Below are 16,584 nucleotides of genomic sequence, written 5' to 3'. Positions count from 1 at the left end.
AGCAGTTTTTTGGAATGATTATATTGAATGATGGTTGTAATAAATTGTCATTGCTTTATTTGTTATTTATATTTATTACAGTCTGTTTAGTTGGCCCATACGGGCAAAATCTACACAATCCAAGGATAAAAAGGTGGACATCAAGATGAGTGATGTGTGGTCAACAAATCCAATGTGTGGCTTGTCTGCTACGATTGTGGACTTCTATGTCAGGTAGTACTATTTTTTTTAATTTCATGCAAATTACAAAAGTAGACTAAGTAGGTAATATATAGATGTAAATACAGTGTATACAGTACATAAAATATGCAATCAAAACCACATGACAAAAATACGAGAACAAGTACAAGGATAAGAGAATGGGCTTATAAAAGCCCAAACACAAAAGTGCTCTCTTAATTTACCAGAGTGAGGGAATGAGCGCCCTCTGCCTCCCTAGCTCAGTTGCTGAACATGCCAGCTCTAGGGCAGAGAAAACCATCAGGTTCAACGGCCAGTATGTTCAAATTTCTTGGCCATTTGTTTTTGCTACTGTAACGATGTAGACAGTACAGCCAGCGACAAAATCATGATGAGATATTTCTCTGTTCTTTCCCCTTCTAGTTACTCATATTATGGTGTTCATGGCATTTGTCAGGTTAGGTTTAATACCAGGTCTTTCAAGAGCACTTGTGAGTTATGTTCCGGCCGAACTTTGTCCTTAAACTGCTGGAGAACAGTGCGGTAAGATCGGGTGCTGTTTTTCTGGTAGGGCTAGTTTAGTTCCAAGGTCCCTTGCCATGAACATCAAAACTCCATCTTCATTTTCTTGAGTATTCTAAGTGGTCAGGGACGGTAGTGATTCTCTTATAGCCTATCCCAATGGCTCTAAATGTTCATCATGGGCCAAAGAGCGGAAGAGGAAGTTTTACTTCTCAACGGTCATTAGGCTGGTGTTGAACATGTCATCATTGGTCAACCTTCCAACACTGGCCAACATGTTCCAGATCAGGGGCGAACTACTACATATTGGTAGATCTTGGCTGCTGTGTGTCCAGAAATAAGCTGAAACAGGGCTGATCACCCATAAAGCTGCTGGGACTCACCAAAATAATTCCCAGCAAAATTCATGATTACGAAAACTACAAGCAAATACCGAGGGTAGATGAGCGGCAGTCTACTGTTGACTTCATGACGGACCAGCGGGAACTCGGCACACCATCACGAACTGTTGGCCCTGATTATTGTCGCCTGTCTACCTTCAAACCTCTTGTAATATCTACTTATAATGTCCGTACTGTAAATCAACAAGGAAAATGCATCAGCTATTCATGGGCTGTGCTGATGCAGGTATTGACATTGCCGAATTCAAGAACATCGCCTCATTACACCAAGCCCAACCGATGAACTTTGGTCAGATGATAGGAACTGGGTTTTATTATTCAGTTCTGCTACCAAGCAAAGGCATGGAGGAGTTAGTCTGGTCATGTCCAAGCACATTCACAGATGTCTTAAGAGTGTTGAAGCTGTTTCCGAGAGGATACTATTTGTAATTCCATGGCAACCCTCAGCTCAGCATCACTGTTGTATATGCACCCACTGAGTGTGCAACATCTTCTGACAAGGAGGAATTCTATTCATCTCTATCTGACCAACTGGATGGTATGAAAAGGCACAATATCCATCTCATCATCAGCAATTTAATGCCAAACAGTCATCTTTCCCATCCTTGGGTCATTGGCCCACATTGCTACCATGATTCAACAAATGGTGAGCATTTGGTCAGCACCTGCCAGGAGTACAATCTCAGACCGGCCCAGATGAGATTCTCGCAACCCAGGAACCGTCTCTGGACTTGGACCCATCCAGCGGGATCAACCCATGCACAGTTAGATCACATACTAATAAACAGCAATTGGGTAAATTCTTTCCGCAACTGTTGAGCATACAACTCAGTAGAAGTGGACTCCGATCATTGTATTGTGAGCATCCGTCTAGCTACCAGTCTGCGAACTAGCAAAGGAAAACCTTGCAAGAGACCAAAATTCAACTGGAAGAAGTTGCAAGATCCTGATACAAAGGAGGAATTTCAGCTGGAGCTATCAAACAGATTCCAGGTCTTGAGCATGGATGACACACACCCATCTCTGATAGGTATGAGACCTTCGAAACAGCGGTCCGTGAAGTTGCAGAGGAAGTTATTGGAAAGCAAGAGCCATGCGGACTACCATGTTGGGTATCAGATGCAACCATCAGACTTAAACTTGTAAGGGATGAGGCCAAAAAGCGGTACTCCATTTCAAAGTCTCGCCAATCTAGAGAAAGATGGAGGAACTTGAACACAAGCCTTAACAACTCTTATAAATCTGATGAGCTTGCTACCCTTAATAAGCAGATGGAAGATCTGAAGCTGGCCAACAAGATGGGGAATTATACCACTTTCTGGAAAATTATACAGTCACTTTCTGGGAAGAACTCAAGGAAAGGGGTGAAAGTCAAAAAGAGAGATGGATCAGCTCCAACCAGTGACCATGAACTGCTTGAGGAATGGAAGGAATATGTTAGCTCACTCCTTAACAACGACAGTGGCACAGCAGCTTCAGAACTTCCTGCACCAGCTGTTGAAGATCTTCCTATTATCACTGAGCCCCCAACTCGTGAAGAAGTAGTCAAAGCAATAGCAGCCATGAAGACCAAGAAGGCAGCAGGATTGGACTGTGCTATAACTGCAGAAGCACTTCAGGAAGGAGGGGATAGCATGATTGATATGATTCTCAAATTCTGTATGGAAGTATTCTCAACGCTGACACCGCCACGTCAATGGGTTACGAATGTAATAATTCCTCTACCAAAGAAAGGTGACCTCTCTCTCATGACAAATTACCGTGGTATTTTGGTATTTTTGGTATTTAAAGTGTACAACAAGATCCTTCTGAACAGGATCCGACCCCACCAGGCTGGCTTTAGATCGGGTCGCAGCTGTGCTCGGCAAATATACATTTTGAGGAGGATCATGGAAGGCTTCAAGGAGTACCAACTTCCCTTAACAGTCACATTTGTGGACTTCAAAAAAGCTTTCGACTCCATCAACAGGTCCGTCATGTTTTCAGTGCTGCGGCATTATGGAATACCAAAGGTTGTGGTTAATGCCATCCAGGTGCTCTACAAAGACTCCAATAGTGCCGTTATGGTAGATGGCAGTATCTCATAGCCTTTCCAAGTAACAACTGGAGTGCTTCAGGGTGATGTGTTGGCACCATTCCTGGTAGACTACCTTCTGATGAAATCAACTTCTGGAATTGACGCTGGAATTGTTACCTACCCACGTCGGTCAAGCAGGTATCCTGCCAAGATGCTGAATGACCTGGACTTTGCTGATGATATTGCCCTGCTGGAATCTTCCATAGCCCATGCCCAGTCACAGCTTACTAGGACTGCAACTGCAGCAGCAGATCTAGGCCTTGTCATCAGCGCACCTAAGACAGAATATATGACTGCAAACTGTTACGCCCAACCACCACTTGAAGTCTATGGTAGTACCATCAACCATGTCACAAGTATTTGGGTTCCAAGATGTGCTCTAGTGTTGGAAACCTAAAAAGAAGAAAAGTGCTAGCCTGGGCAGCTTTCTGGAAACTGGAACGCCTTTGGAGAAGCCCGTCCCTGCCAATCGAAACAAAAATCAAGCTGTTTCAGACAATGTGTGTTACTGTCTTTCTGTATGGGTAATTACTGAGGACATGGAAAACAAGATCAATGCATTTGCTACATCTTGCAGAGTCATGTTAAACATCAAGCGTGTGGATCGGATTCCAAATGAAACCATCTACAACCTGACCAACACCACTCCACTGGTTGCCAGAGTCAAGATTCATCAACTCAAATTTCTCGGCCATATACTGCATCTTGAAGATGGCGAGCCTGTGAAAGAATATGAGCTTTATATTCCACCACATGGGAAGAGGAATCCGGGACGGCCGCGCACACTGTACTTACAGTATGTCCAGCACCTCCTGGGAGATACTGAAGGGATGCTGTAGCAAAACAAAATTGTTTCACCTGCCCAAGATCGCATTAGTTGGAGAAAGCTTGTAGTTGCCTGCTCCGCAGCCGACTGATGATGATGATGTGTTGCAGTAAAAATGTTCATGGCAAACAGGCAAATGTGGTATCAGTTTGAAAACTCCACTTTTTCACACTCATGTCATAGTTTCCTCTGTTTATATATTGTTTCACCAATATAGGGCCACAGAATATCGCCATTGATCAGGGCAGGTCTGACCCGATTGCTATAGAAATTCTCGCAATAGTGATATTTTGATAGATGCTGCAAATACATTAACAGCAATGAGCTCATTATAGACCATCTATATGCCGAATGTAGAGCTGGAGCAATGCATAAGGGGGCATGTTTCTTGTACATCTGATGATGAAACCAGACAGTTTGGAAATCTTGCTAGAAATTGCATCAATATGAGAGTCAACAGATACTTACTGAAATTGACAACAAGCAACTTGGAACTCATAAACTTCAAAAAGGTTACTATCACCCATGATATAAGTATCACAATAATTTGGAGATTGGCCGCATGATAGTTTGCTGCATCACTTGGAATCGCAGAAACAACGCACCAGGAAGAAAATGGGGAAAAAGAAGTGACAGAGCCACTAACAAGATTTAGGAAAACATTGGCTTGGTCTTTGGTTTTGGTTTGATGATTTTGAAAGGTGTAGTGGTAGTTAATGTGAAATGTGATAATTGCAAGCTAAATGAGTCGTTGGGATTATTGATATGGAGATCTACACTCAATTATGGTGTCAAATTCCTTTTGTATTTCATTATCTTCAGCAGCACTGAATTGTCCATATCTGTGGAGCCACAAGCCAAATTTGATAGGCCTTTCAGCCAAATTAAAATGAATTACATGCAAATAGCTCATTTGGCTTTTTTTTTTTTTCAATTTAAAATGAAAATTATGGTTAATTTACAAATAGACCATTATAAAACTGGACCCCAGATTTCTTTTCTTTGGGCTTTTGCCTCATCATAGTCTTTATCTTTGATCTGATGTTGTTTGCAGCATTTCATGTTACAAATCGTAGCCATTCTGCTACCAGTGAGTCTGGGGCAGGTCGGAATTAAGTGAATATTTCACGATTGTAGTTTTATCGTAGCATCCATTGGTCCTGCTGAATCAGAAAATATTGGGTAGAGCAGACCATGTTTTCACATATATCTTGTTCCAGCTTCCCATCAGTAAGTATGCTGAGTAATCACCATGCATTTAAACTCATTTGACTACATGTATACTGTGTGTTGTGAGTTGCTGATGTACAATTCCATACTTCTGCAAGTTGTGCTGTTATAATTCAGTTCTGATAAACACTTACTCTAGATCTGTGAACGCATTACAATTGTGATATATTTTTTGCCTTTGTATTAAATGCTGTATGATGAGATCCAGATACGTTGCACATAATATTTTTGGCCAATCAACTCCAATGCTAACATTTTTGTGCATATATGCCTTCCAAATATCCATTTGGTATAACCCACCACCCATTATCAACTTAGAAATTTGACTTTTTCTCATTGTTTCCATTGTAATAACATGTTAATGTTGAGCTATTGTATACTACCAAAAAAAGCGACTATGGGTTTATAATTGTAAGAGTATTGGAGCATTTTTAATCTTACTATAAATAGGCTAATGTTGTGACTGACTGACTGACTATGTGTGTAGGTGGGTTAATGAAAAGGCTCTGTCAGTTTCGATCCAAATGTTGCCAAATTCATACTGAAGATCGAGGAATACACAGGAATGTCCTGTTATTAATTTAGTTGAAAACAGTCAAGAATTGGCCTCAAAATCAGTGAAAATGTGGTCCGTTGCTATCCAAGGTAAACAAAAAATATAGTCAGTTGCTAAGTTAGCCATGCCCGTCGCACTGGTGTATCTAATGCCAAGCCGCTCGCGTAGCTCAGCGATACAGCGCGGGTAACAAGCACTACGCCATCGCATGCGTAAACAACAGGTGTCCCGCTAGTGTAAATAATTGTGAAATGCCAGCGCAATTGACGCGATTCCTGCATTACCAGTGATGAATAGAAATGAACAGAACAGCAATGGTGGTTTTGGTGGATTTTATTTGCGCTAATAAACCTTGCGTCACATTGCTAAATTTCACTTACTTCTTCATCTCATTAACCATCTGTTATTTATCAATGTGTTTTTTTTTTTTACTTGGTAAAACTCGACTGAGTTTTTTAATACCATGTATACATTATTAATATCATTATTATTATTATTATTATTATTCGTAGGTGGATCCAGAATGAACCAAATCCAAACCCTGCTGTGTACATTTTCTCAGCATTGTATGGGCAAGATGTTCAGAATGGTATTTTTAAGCGGCGAACTATAGACCCTAATATGAATGTATTCATATTTCCTGTTACCCTCAGTGAGTTTATCATAGTTCATGCTTATTTATCTATTTATTTATTATCTTTATTTCTTTGATTTTTTTTTTCAATTTGCACTATAAAACAATGAACAGTTAGATTGGAAAGATATGAGGTAAAAAAGGCCAATTGTCAATTGATGCTTATTGTCCAGTAATAATTGATCTAGTAACACTAGAACAAGATTTTGGAGTGTAAATTGTTTTTATTTTTCTTGAGTCTTCTGCACAGACAGTTTGCTGCCATTTTAAGAAAATTGGATGGCATGATCGACGGGAATTATATAAATAAACATAATTCGTCACCAGGTTCGCCGTCGCAAATAATGAAGATATTTTTTACCCTAAACAATTTGTAAACGTACATTTAACCTGTGCATTCAAATGTTACCTTGTGATCACCAGAGTTTATTGCCCCAATTGACCTAAAATGGTACACATACAAAATTAATCACTCCGTGCACATATGTTTTAGATTTTAATAAAAATAATATCATGACATATTCAATGGGGGACATATTTTACACCTCATGTAAACATGTCTTTGCCTTGTTGTATTTGCTTCTTTATTTTAGAAATCATTGGCACTGGATAGCTATCTGTTTTCATTCAGTTGACGGAGTGAAGTAAGTTATTTTCAAAGAGTACAGACAAAAAGTCGCTTTTCTATGAGTTACCATGGAATTCCTCAATTTACAAGATCCAAATAAAAATATGTCAGCACAGCACAACTTGTGACATCTGTAGATCTTCCCCGGGGCACTGTAGTGGTGAAGGGGGGTATCAGGCACGTCCGTGGACTCTCAAAAAGCACCCTAAACAAGTATTTCTGAGACTGAAATTTTCACCCCTAATCAAGTATAGGCCTAAGTAGCACGATTTGCTACCCTAAACAAGTAGTTGTCTTTCACCCAACCCTAAACAAGTAATTTATGCAAGTATTACCCCTAAACAAGTAAACACACAGAAACAGGTACTTTTAACCATAAATAAGAAGTTGCTGCCTTCAGGCGCTTTTTGTCGATGTGCCGGCGGCTCTGCATAGCCAGAGTCTGGTTCAAGAAACATGTTTAAAGCTTACCTTACAGGTCATGCAGTATGTCCAATATTCTCAAGATTTTTGTGCCAATAATTTCCCTTTTAATTGGATCACAGGTCCAACCCTTTGGATTGAAATATTAGAATTTATTTTTTGTGATTGGGATGTACCCAACTCTCCACATTTCCAAGAGAATGATTTTGAACTGCAAGTCCAACGCAAATGACGACCATGGCGATTGCAAACCATACATTATGAAGTTGGAAGACAAACACGGCCAGTCTCACTTGGTCTATTTCCTAATTTTGTCTCCATTTAAAACATCCTAGAGCATTAATTATCATGCTGGATTTAATGGTAAATCCAACCAATCCTGAAACTCATTGATTTATATTAAAGGAAAGCCAGCAAATAGTTCCAAATTATTCAATCGGCGTGTTTGTAAATACCCCGGTAAAATGTAACACATGTCAAAAGTTCGTTCACACAGCTTGTTTACAAAGTTTGTGGTTGCATTGGGCAGGAAGCTTATCAAGACTATCATGAATATTGATGAGTTTAAAGAGGTTTAGCCAATTGGAAAGTCTCTTATATTTTTCCTCATATTGACTCCACAGTTAAGAAAAAGGCATAATGCATGCTGATTGGTTGTATGTTCTGGCCAGGCTGTGACCTTGTCCGGGGACCTTGTGTTTAGCATGCTAGCTGGGCCAGTAGGGATCTGTCATCGCTGACAGCTGAAGGCTGGCTTTTGGGGTGTAGCATTGAAGTACGGAGAAAAGGCCGCAGATTTTTCTTTCACTTTTCAAGAATGAACTTAAAGGTGAAAGCACAAAATCTCAAACTTGGCAAAACTACCTTAAGTACGTAAGAGCTCCAAAAACATACCCTTTTACACGAATTTTACATGAATTTGATACCCTATTCATGTTACATACGTAACATATGCCCCAGTCTGAAAAATACACTTTTATGTGAATTTACAGACGCGCCTGATACCCTGATAGTGCCCCTCTCGCATCTTCACTGGAAGATGCAGTGATTACCAAGTTTACCAAGTTGTTCACCTTCATTAAAATTAGAAAGCAAAAGCCTATTCATCTCTGAGGCCTTCAAAATTTTTTAAACAAACCATTGCTCTATCTCATCATAAGGATTTGGAAAAAGTTACGTTAAGACATACAGATCTGAAGTTGTAGGCAAAAAGGTCAAAAGTCACATTTTGAGGTCCACAGTCATCTACAATTGAAACATGCTACAATTTTAATCTTTCTGGTCTCAAATTGTTTCTTTGGCCAAAATAAAGTGAGAAAAGTTGTATTGTTTTGGATGTTTTGTTATATAGGTAACATCACAAAATAGGTCAAGGTCAACAGGGCTCAATGGATTTTGATATGTTTTTGCTATGTTACCGAGGTAACAAACCATCTGAGATATGGCAAACTATTTTTTTTTATAAATATTTTTGCAAGTGGAGTAATCTGGGACCATTTTTTATCAAAATCAGAATTTTTCAATTTTGTCCCATGTAGAATCCAAATTTTGACAGTTGACCTTTTCCCCTATAACTCAAGAACTGTACATAATTACATCGGGAGGAATACACTAGTATTGTTTTTTCATTTATTTAGATTTGACTAACTTTGAAATTTCACTCCCTGGTTAGGAGAAATGGATTCTGTTGCAATTAGTGGTGGGTAATTTCCTTAATTTGACTTGCTAATCATGTCCCAGTCATGGATAACCTTTATATTTTTTTATATTTTATTAATTATGCACTTTATCATGTATTTTGTTTCTCAAAAGATACAATTCGTTTGTGATGGATTCGCTTCATTGCAACTGGGATCCCCTAGTTGAAATATTTTGGACATACTTGAAGAGCCTTATTCCAGCTGCAGGAACTCATCAGAATGTTGTATGTAATGTAAGTAACAAAACGACAACTCATTGTGTATGAAATTAATGTCTTAATATTGGGATGTGTGTGTGTGTGTTTTAGCTTCTCAACAAGAAATCTGATTGGTTTGCACACAGCCATTATAACATGATAGATGGATAGCAATTATGCAGTGTAGGCAGTGCTGCAAATGATGTAACAAATATTTTTGACAAAGAAATCACTCTTATAATTATAAATACATAAAATTACAAAATACTAAATGAGAATAAACATGTGTTGTTGTTTTGTTTTGTTTTGTTTTGTTTTTGCCCATCTTAGATGGTATCATAATGGATGGGCATCCAATATTTTAATCATTGTGGATACCGGCTATGCCAGCATCCATCTTAAAATATTGGATGCCCATCTAAGATGAGATGACGTGTGCAAAACAAAAAATACCATCTTTTATTCTCTAATTCAAAGAATCGTGTATAAATGGCCATTAGCTACATTTTTCAAATTTAGTTCCAGCTAGTCTTGGAGAGGGGACAATTAAGAGAGTTAATTTACTGTATGTGGCACAATCTGCTCTATGGGGGCAAAAGGAGGCATTTATGAAAATTGAGTTACTATAACTATTATCTTGTAGTAACATTAGGCTATCATATACTTTAAAAGAAAAACACCAAAGGTATAGCATACTTGGTTGTAAAGTTCTAATGTTTTGTGATGTGTATTTTCTTATGCATTTGATTGTTTTTTACTCCATATTTATGCCTTTATCTCAGTTTCAAATTTGCCAACTTTGGCCCCATGGACCAGACCATGTCACATAAGCTGAATATTTTACAGTGGTTTTTTTTCTCATGAATATTGCAGATCAGTATGATATCCATGAAAAGAACATGTCAAATGCCAACAACTGCAAAATTAACATCGCGCAGATTTGTCCAAAGCGCAAAAAATATTGATACAATATTTATTTTATTTGTAAGAATATTTTGTAAACATTTTTTGTGTGTTTTCTTATGTGTTTGTCTGACAATGAAATATTTTAGTAATGCATCGGTACTATCATCATACTCATTTGAGTCCAGGGGAGGGGGCACTCACATGTAAAGGTGGTACGGGTATGTCAAGGGTCCTTTTTTTCTCAGGCTCTCTTGCAGTTCCTTAATTCCCACATTTGGATGTGCTCCAGTTTTATGAGCCTCAAACTCTGACAGTTGTAGCTCTTTAAGCTCAAATTTGGAAAAAATTGGAAATTCTTAGCTCAACAACCTATAATTTGGTCCTAATTTTAGTTCATCAAGCCCCTATTTTGCCCAAAATCAGTTAGTTCCCAAAAATTAAGTTGAGTGCCTCCCCCCCCCCCCCCTCCGTCTTCAGTGTTAATTTCACGTACCAGTTCTGAGAAATGTTTCAAGATATGTATTTTTTTCCCTGGTTTAGGTTGCAAAGCAACAAGGGAATGACTGTGGACTTATGCTTATTCAAAACATACGTGAACTGATGAATATGGTAGGTTATTTGATAGGCCAGAAGTGGTAATCACATTTCATGCAATACACTAACTGGTTTAGTCTAACACAAATTTCTCTGGAAATGATGAGACTTTGACAACTAGTAAGATGTCAAAATTAATAATGCCCCAAATTTAGATTTGATACTTCAAATTAAAATTTCTGTGCAAACACAGGAAGATTTTGCACCCCTCTCTAATTATGAGATATGCCATGTGAGAAAAGTGTCCCATACTCCTTGTAGAGGATCTATAACAAAGAAAAAAGAAATTACCATTCTTTGATATTGGTGATCCTGTTAAAGCCACAATGTGTGATTTGCTCACGCAGCGTCACCCTCATCTTCCTTTAAATTTCTACTCAGTGTTGTACTAAAATACCATGTGAAAGACTAAGCCCGAAGTGCTTTAATTACAGTAAAATGTAAGTTTTTATATTAAAACCGGAGATCTCTGGTCTGCCTATTGAGTGCTTGCTAACACGTCTCGTGGATGTCAGCTCTCCCCTACACACAGCTGCACGATGCTCTGTGTAATAATACATGTAATACGATCGGTAAGCTAATACACGCATTGTAGACACTGATATGAAATCACAATTTTCTTTGTTTTACCTTGTTTGCTTGGCTTAAAATTGAAAGGGGCAATGTGATCAGTGAAAACTAGCATTTAAATAAGAATATAATTATTCTTTATGCAAATAACGCATGGCTTTAAGGGATCAAATTGGATATGACACTGTGCTGTGTAGATGATGTGATATTGTGCAGTGTAGAAATCATTTAGTAGGCAATGTATTCCCAAAATCATTTAACGCATGTGTGTACACCCATAATTGAGTGGCCACACAGGGAGCTACTGTGAGTTTCACTTACATGTATGGTATAAGCTGGTATATTTCGTGGGCACATGGTACTGTTAAAAATCTATACTGGATTTTTCTCCCTTTTTCTCCCTGTAGGTACCTCTTGATGCGGATATATCCACCTTTGATGTCCCTGCACCATTAAGTGGTGATGAAATGAGAAAGGGAATAAGAAAGTTGCTTTATGAAACAGCTTCTGGCTGTATCTAATCTGTAAGTTATGATTCTCTTGCTCTCCCTCTTTAACCTGTACATATTGTTCGCAGTAGTACAGAGGGCACACAGTAGTTTTTTTCTAAACATATGTGACGCTATCAAGAGAAATGAGTAGCATGTTGGCAATATTTGAGTTATCAATATGAGCCACTAGTCCATGTAGAATGCTACATTTTCATTAAAACTCTACTGCAATTGATTACAGAGATATATGAGCAATTCATTTCCCTGAATTTTTAAACAATGTTAAACATATGAATGTGGTAGCTGTGGTAGCCTCTAACTCAATATCAATACTAGCGACATCCGACTCATTCCCCATGAATCATGTTACATATGTGTCCTAATATATTTCTCTATTTCCTAAAGAAAAAGTTCTCTCATATACATCAATATATTGAGGACAGTGTGTTTTCCTTTGCTTTTTGCTCCAAGTAGGGCATCTTGGAATAGTACATACATGTAGACTCATGATCCGAAGGTTTCAAGTTACAGCCCTGCCATGGCCAACATGTTGTAGTATTGAACAAATCATTTTACAGTGATTGCCTTGTTACCTTAAGCATTATTTTGTATGGCTTATGTTGGGAAGGCAACAACCGGTCGTGTGGTGGACTGGTTATCCATTCACAACAGCAATTATTACAATAGAAAAAAAAATCACTAGTGAAAGGCGATGGGCACCACCCAGTTTACCTTTTACCTGTGTTTTGCAGGCAATTTGGATTAGTCCCCATATTCTTAAATTTACACATACCTCAGGCCCAGACCACTCTTTCCTATCACCTAACTTGTGCATGTTCTTCCCTCACTGTAATTTGTTCCTGTTGACAGCAAGATTTTGATTACAAAGTATTGATATATGAGGAGCTTTTTACCAAAAGGCAATAAATCATCTTTTGGTCATTGTTATGTTTTGATGAATCCAAGTGTGTGAATATATTGATCCAAAACATAATAATGATAAAATTGGATGCTTTACGCCAATATTATTGGTCTCGCTATGAGTTTTACGCCTCGGCCCAATAATTTTAAAACGATATAGACCGCATAGCAGCTCGAATGAGCCAGAAATTCCCTAAAAAGTATTCTAAGTTACAGTGTAAAATGTGCATGCAGGTCGTATTCATCGGCATCTTTAGCTGGTGCGACATCTGTCTCATTTTGATAGTCAAACACCAATTAATAATCCTATTATTTCTGCGCATGTCAAAGATGGCGTAAACATCAGCTGTCTTTTCCTGCCACCGAAATTGTTTTTATTTACACCATTATTAGAACCAGAGCAGCATAAACTATTGATATACCTAACAAGATAAGTAATATCAAGATGCCAAGCAACAAAGGACAGAAAACTTCACAAGAAAAAGAAAGAAAACCAGGTGAGAAATATCGGCGTGTTTATTCGACAGAAGGAGGTGCTGAATTGACAACCCAGACACATCGGGCGCTGTGCCGTAGTGGAACTAACGCTGACATTATAAATAGACCTATGAATCCCGCTATGAATACTATGAATATGATGGATAGCTCAGCGCAATTTGACATTATAATAAAGAGATTAGATGTGCTTGATTCGATAAATAATCGGTTGACAAATATAGAGAAAGAACTTATTGATATTAAAGCAGATGTTAGTCAAGTTGAAGAGCGACAGCAATCCCTAGAGGATGACATGGCATCTAAAGCCAGTGTAGAAGACTTCAACAGATTAGTCGACCATGTAGATTCTCTTGAAAACAGGCTACGAGAAATAACCTCATAGTGTTCGGATTGCCAGAAGGTGTAGAGGGTAATCAAGAAGTAGGTAATCAAAACAAGAAATGCAGTGACTTTCTAAAACCTTTTTTCAAAGAGCACCTAGAGCTGGAAGTCGAAGAAATAGAAAGGGCGATCGCACACCAACGCTTGCAAATAAGCAAAAACACAATAAGCCAAGACCAATTCATATCGCTTTTTTTGCGACACGGAGACAGACAACGGGTGCTGAATGCTGCGGTTAAACTTAAAGACAATCCATTCCCTGACGCAACAGTGATAATAGCAGAAGACTTGAGTAAGAAGTTGCAAGCAGAAAGACAGAAGTTATGGAAGAAGCGGTATGAACTATTACAAGAAAATAAGAACAGGAAAGTGTTTGTGAACTTCCCAGCAGTCCTTCGTATTGTTGAACCGGATGGAACAAGCAGAAAGATAAAATCAAGTGAGATCTAAAAAATAAACTTTAGAAATGGCAAACTGCTGCACTCATTCATTTAGTGTTTTTTCGGTGGCATAGGAACTCTATGGACATGTGTTTTTTATTTTTACCAACTTACAGAACCACAATTATGACTATGGTTTTTGCTTAAAACTTGGTCTACCCTATGTAGGCAATTATTTCATTTTCATAGCCTACAAATGGAAGTTAATGTTCAAATTTCAATGTCTTTTTAATTTCTTCAATGTGGCAGCCAGCAATCGATATTCTTGTAAAAATTATACCATAAAGAACTTTACTAATGACTGACTTTAAAATATGTTCTTTAAATGTCAAAGGTCTACGAGACCTAAATAAAAGACATGAACTCTTTTTATGGTTAAGAGATAAAAATTCTCAATGTATTTTCTTCAAGAAACCCATAGCACTTTAAATGATATTAAGTGTTGGACCAATGAATGGGGCTCAAAAGCCTTGTGGAGCCATGGTACTACTTAACAGTAAAGGTACTGGTATTTTGTTTCACAGTAATTTTGCTTACACAATTGAACACAGTGTTATTGACAATGATGGACGGTATATTATTGTTGATGTTAAAATTGCAGATAAAATATTTACATGTGTTAATATATATGTTCAATGATGATTGCCCTCAATTTTTTCGTGAAATTGATACTAATCTAAACCATTTCCAATGTGATCGAATAATTTACGGTGGCGATTTTAATTTTGTTTTTAATTTGGCTCTTGACAAAAAAGGTGGTAGAAAGCAAACAAATTTTAAGGCAAGATCGGAGGTATTGAAATTTATGGAGAAAAGATGCCTTATTGATATTTGGCGTGATATGAATCCAAATACAAAATGTTTTACATGGAAATCTAATGGTGACCCACCAATACTTTGTCGTTTGGATTATTTCATAATTACAAAGACACTAAAAGCATGTGTTGAGAATTGTACTATATCCCATGGTTATCGAACAGATCACTCATTAATTTCTACTGTGTTTAATGACAATTATGAAAAGCCAGGTAAAGGGTACTGGAAATTAAATGTTTCGTTATTGAATGATATTAATTATGTAAACATGGTAAAAGCAGACATTGACAATATTGTAAAGGAGAATAGTGAAGCCGATCCTAGTATTTTTATGGGAGACTATAAAATGTGTTGTAAGAGGTAATACTATAAGATATTCTGTTAAAAAAGCTAAAGAGCGAAATAACTTGCAAAAATCTCTTGAGAATGAAATTACAAATTTGGAAATGTTGTATGCACAAAATTCTAACCCAGATGTACTGGCATCTATTGAAGTTAAACAAAGGGAATTGGAATCTATGTATAATTATAGGGCCAAAGGGGCCATGATACGCAGTAGAGCCAGGTGGGTCAAGAAGGTGAAAAGAATTCCAAATACTTCTTAAACTTAGAAAACGGCACTTCACAAAGAAGAGTGTTTGTAAGTTAAATGATAAGCATGGTAATGTTATTACTGGTAGTGCTGCAATTCTGGATGAAGAAGTTGATTTCTACTCTGCACTTTATACAAGTACAATTGATAATCAGGATAGTAAAAGTATTCTCAATAAACTAGGCATTACTTTAAATGATATTCCCAAGGTGTCAAATGAACAGGCCAACTCATGTGAGGGAATTATGACAATTGGTGAGTGTCTCAATGCTGTAAAATCTATGCCAAATGGCAAAAGTCCAGGGTCTGATGGCTATCCCAGAATTCTTCAAAATTTTCTGGAACCAAATTGGGCCTATTTTGGTGAAATCTTTTAATTATTCTTTCAATAAAGGTTGTTTGTCAGTGAGTCAACGTAGAGGTGTTATTACATTGATTCCCAAAGAAGGGAAAGATGAAGAATTTTTAAAAACTGGAGGCCGATCTCCTTTTGAATGTTGACTACAAAATAGCTGCCAAAGTGATTGCCAATCGAATGAAAAAGAATTTGAATTCTATTATATCATGTGATCAAACAGGTTTTTTGCCAAATAGATATATTGGTGAAAATGCTAGGCTAGTACTTGATATCATTGAGTATACAGAAGAGTATAATGTACCGGTACCCTTTTCTTTATTGACTTTGAAAAAGCATATGACAAACTTGAATGGGATTTTGTGCAAAAGAGTCTAGAATTATTTGGTTTTGGAAGAGATCTGAAAAATGGGTCAAAGTATTTTATACAGAAATAAGTAGTTGTGTTGTAAATAATGGTTATATGTCAAATTTTTTTAAATTATCTCGAGGTGTGCGTCAAGGCTGCCCTTTAAGTTGTTATATTTTCATATTATGTGCAGAACTTATGGGTATCTCTATTCGTAAAAATAAAAAGGTGAAAGGTATTGTAATTAATGATAACCATGTTAAAATCACTCAATTTGCAGATGATACCACACTTATT

General features: G+C 37.5%; 2 protein-coding genes across 2 annotated transcripts in view; both read left to right on the top strand.

Moving 5' to 3' along the window:
- LOC140143081 (kelch-like protein 14) overlaps positions 1–16,584 on the top strand; it is a 163,409-nt gene that overhangs the window by 39,293 nt on the left and 107,532 nt on the right. The window lies entirely within an intron of this gene.
- The window catches only part of LOC140142328 (uncharacterized), a 28,143-nt gene that overhangs the window by 8,004 nt on the left and 3,555 nt on the right, over positions 1–16,584 (top strand). Inside the window, exons 4-9 of the mRNA XM_072164297.1 lie at positions 82–213; positions 6,305–6,448; positions 7,020–7,070; positions 9,290–9,410; positions 10,821–10,889; positions 11,852–11,968. Of these exons, the coding sequence (XP_072020398.1) occupies positions 82–213; positions 6,305–6,448; positions 7,020–7,070; positions 9,290–9,410; positions 10,821–10,889; positions 11,852–11,965 (631 nt within the window). The 3' untranslated portion in view covers positions 11,966–11,968. The remainder of the gene's footprint in view (positions 1–81; positions 214–6,304; positions 6,449–7,019; positions 7,071–9,289; positions 9,411–10,820; positions 10,890–11,851; positions 11,969–16,584) is intronic.

Source organism: Amphiura filiformis, chromosome 20, assembly GCF_039555335.1.
Source record: "Amphiura filiformis chromosome 20, Afil_fr2py, whole genome shotgun sequence".
Taxonomy (NCBI): domain Eukaryota; kingdom Metazoa; phylum Echinodermata; class Ophiuroidea; order Amphilepidida; family Amphiuridae; genus Amphiura; species Amphiura filiformis.
This window is presented reverse-complemented; position numbering and strand designations above follow the sequence as displayed.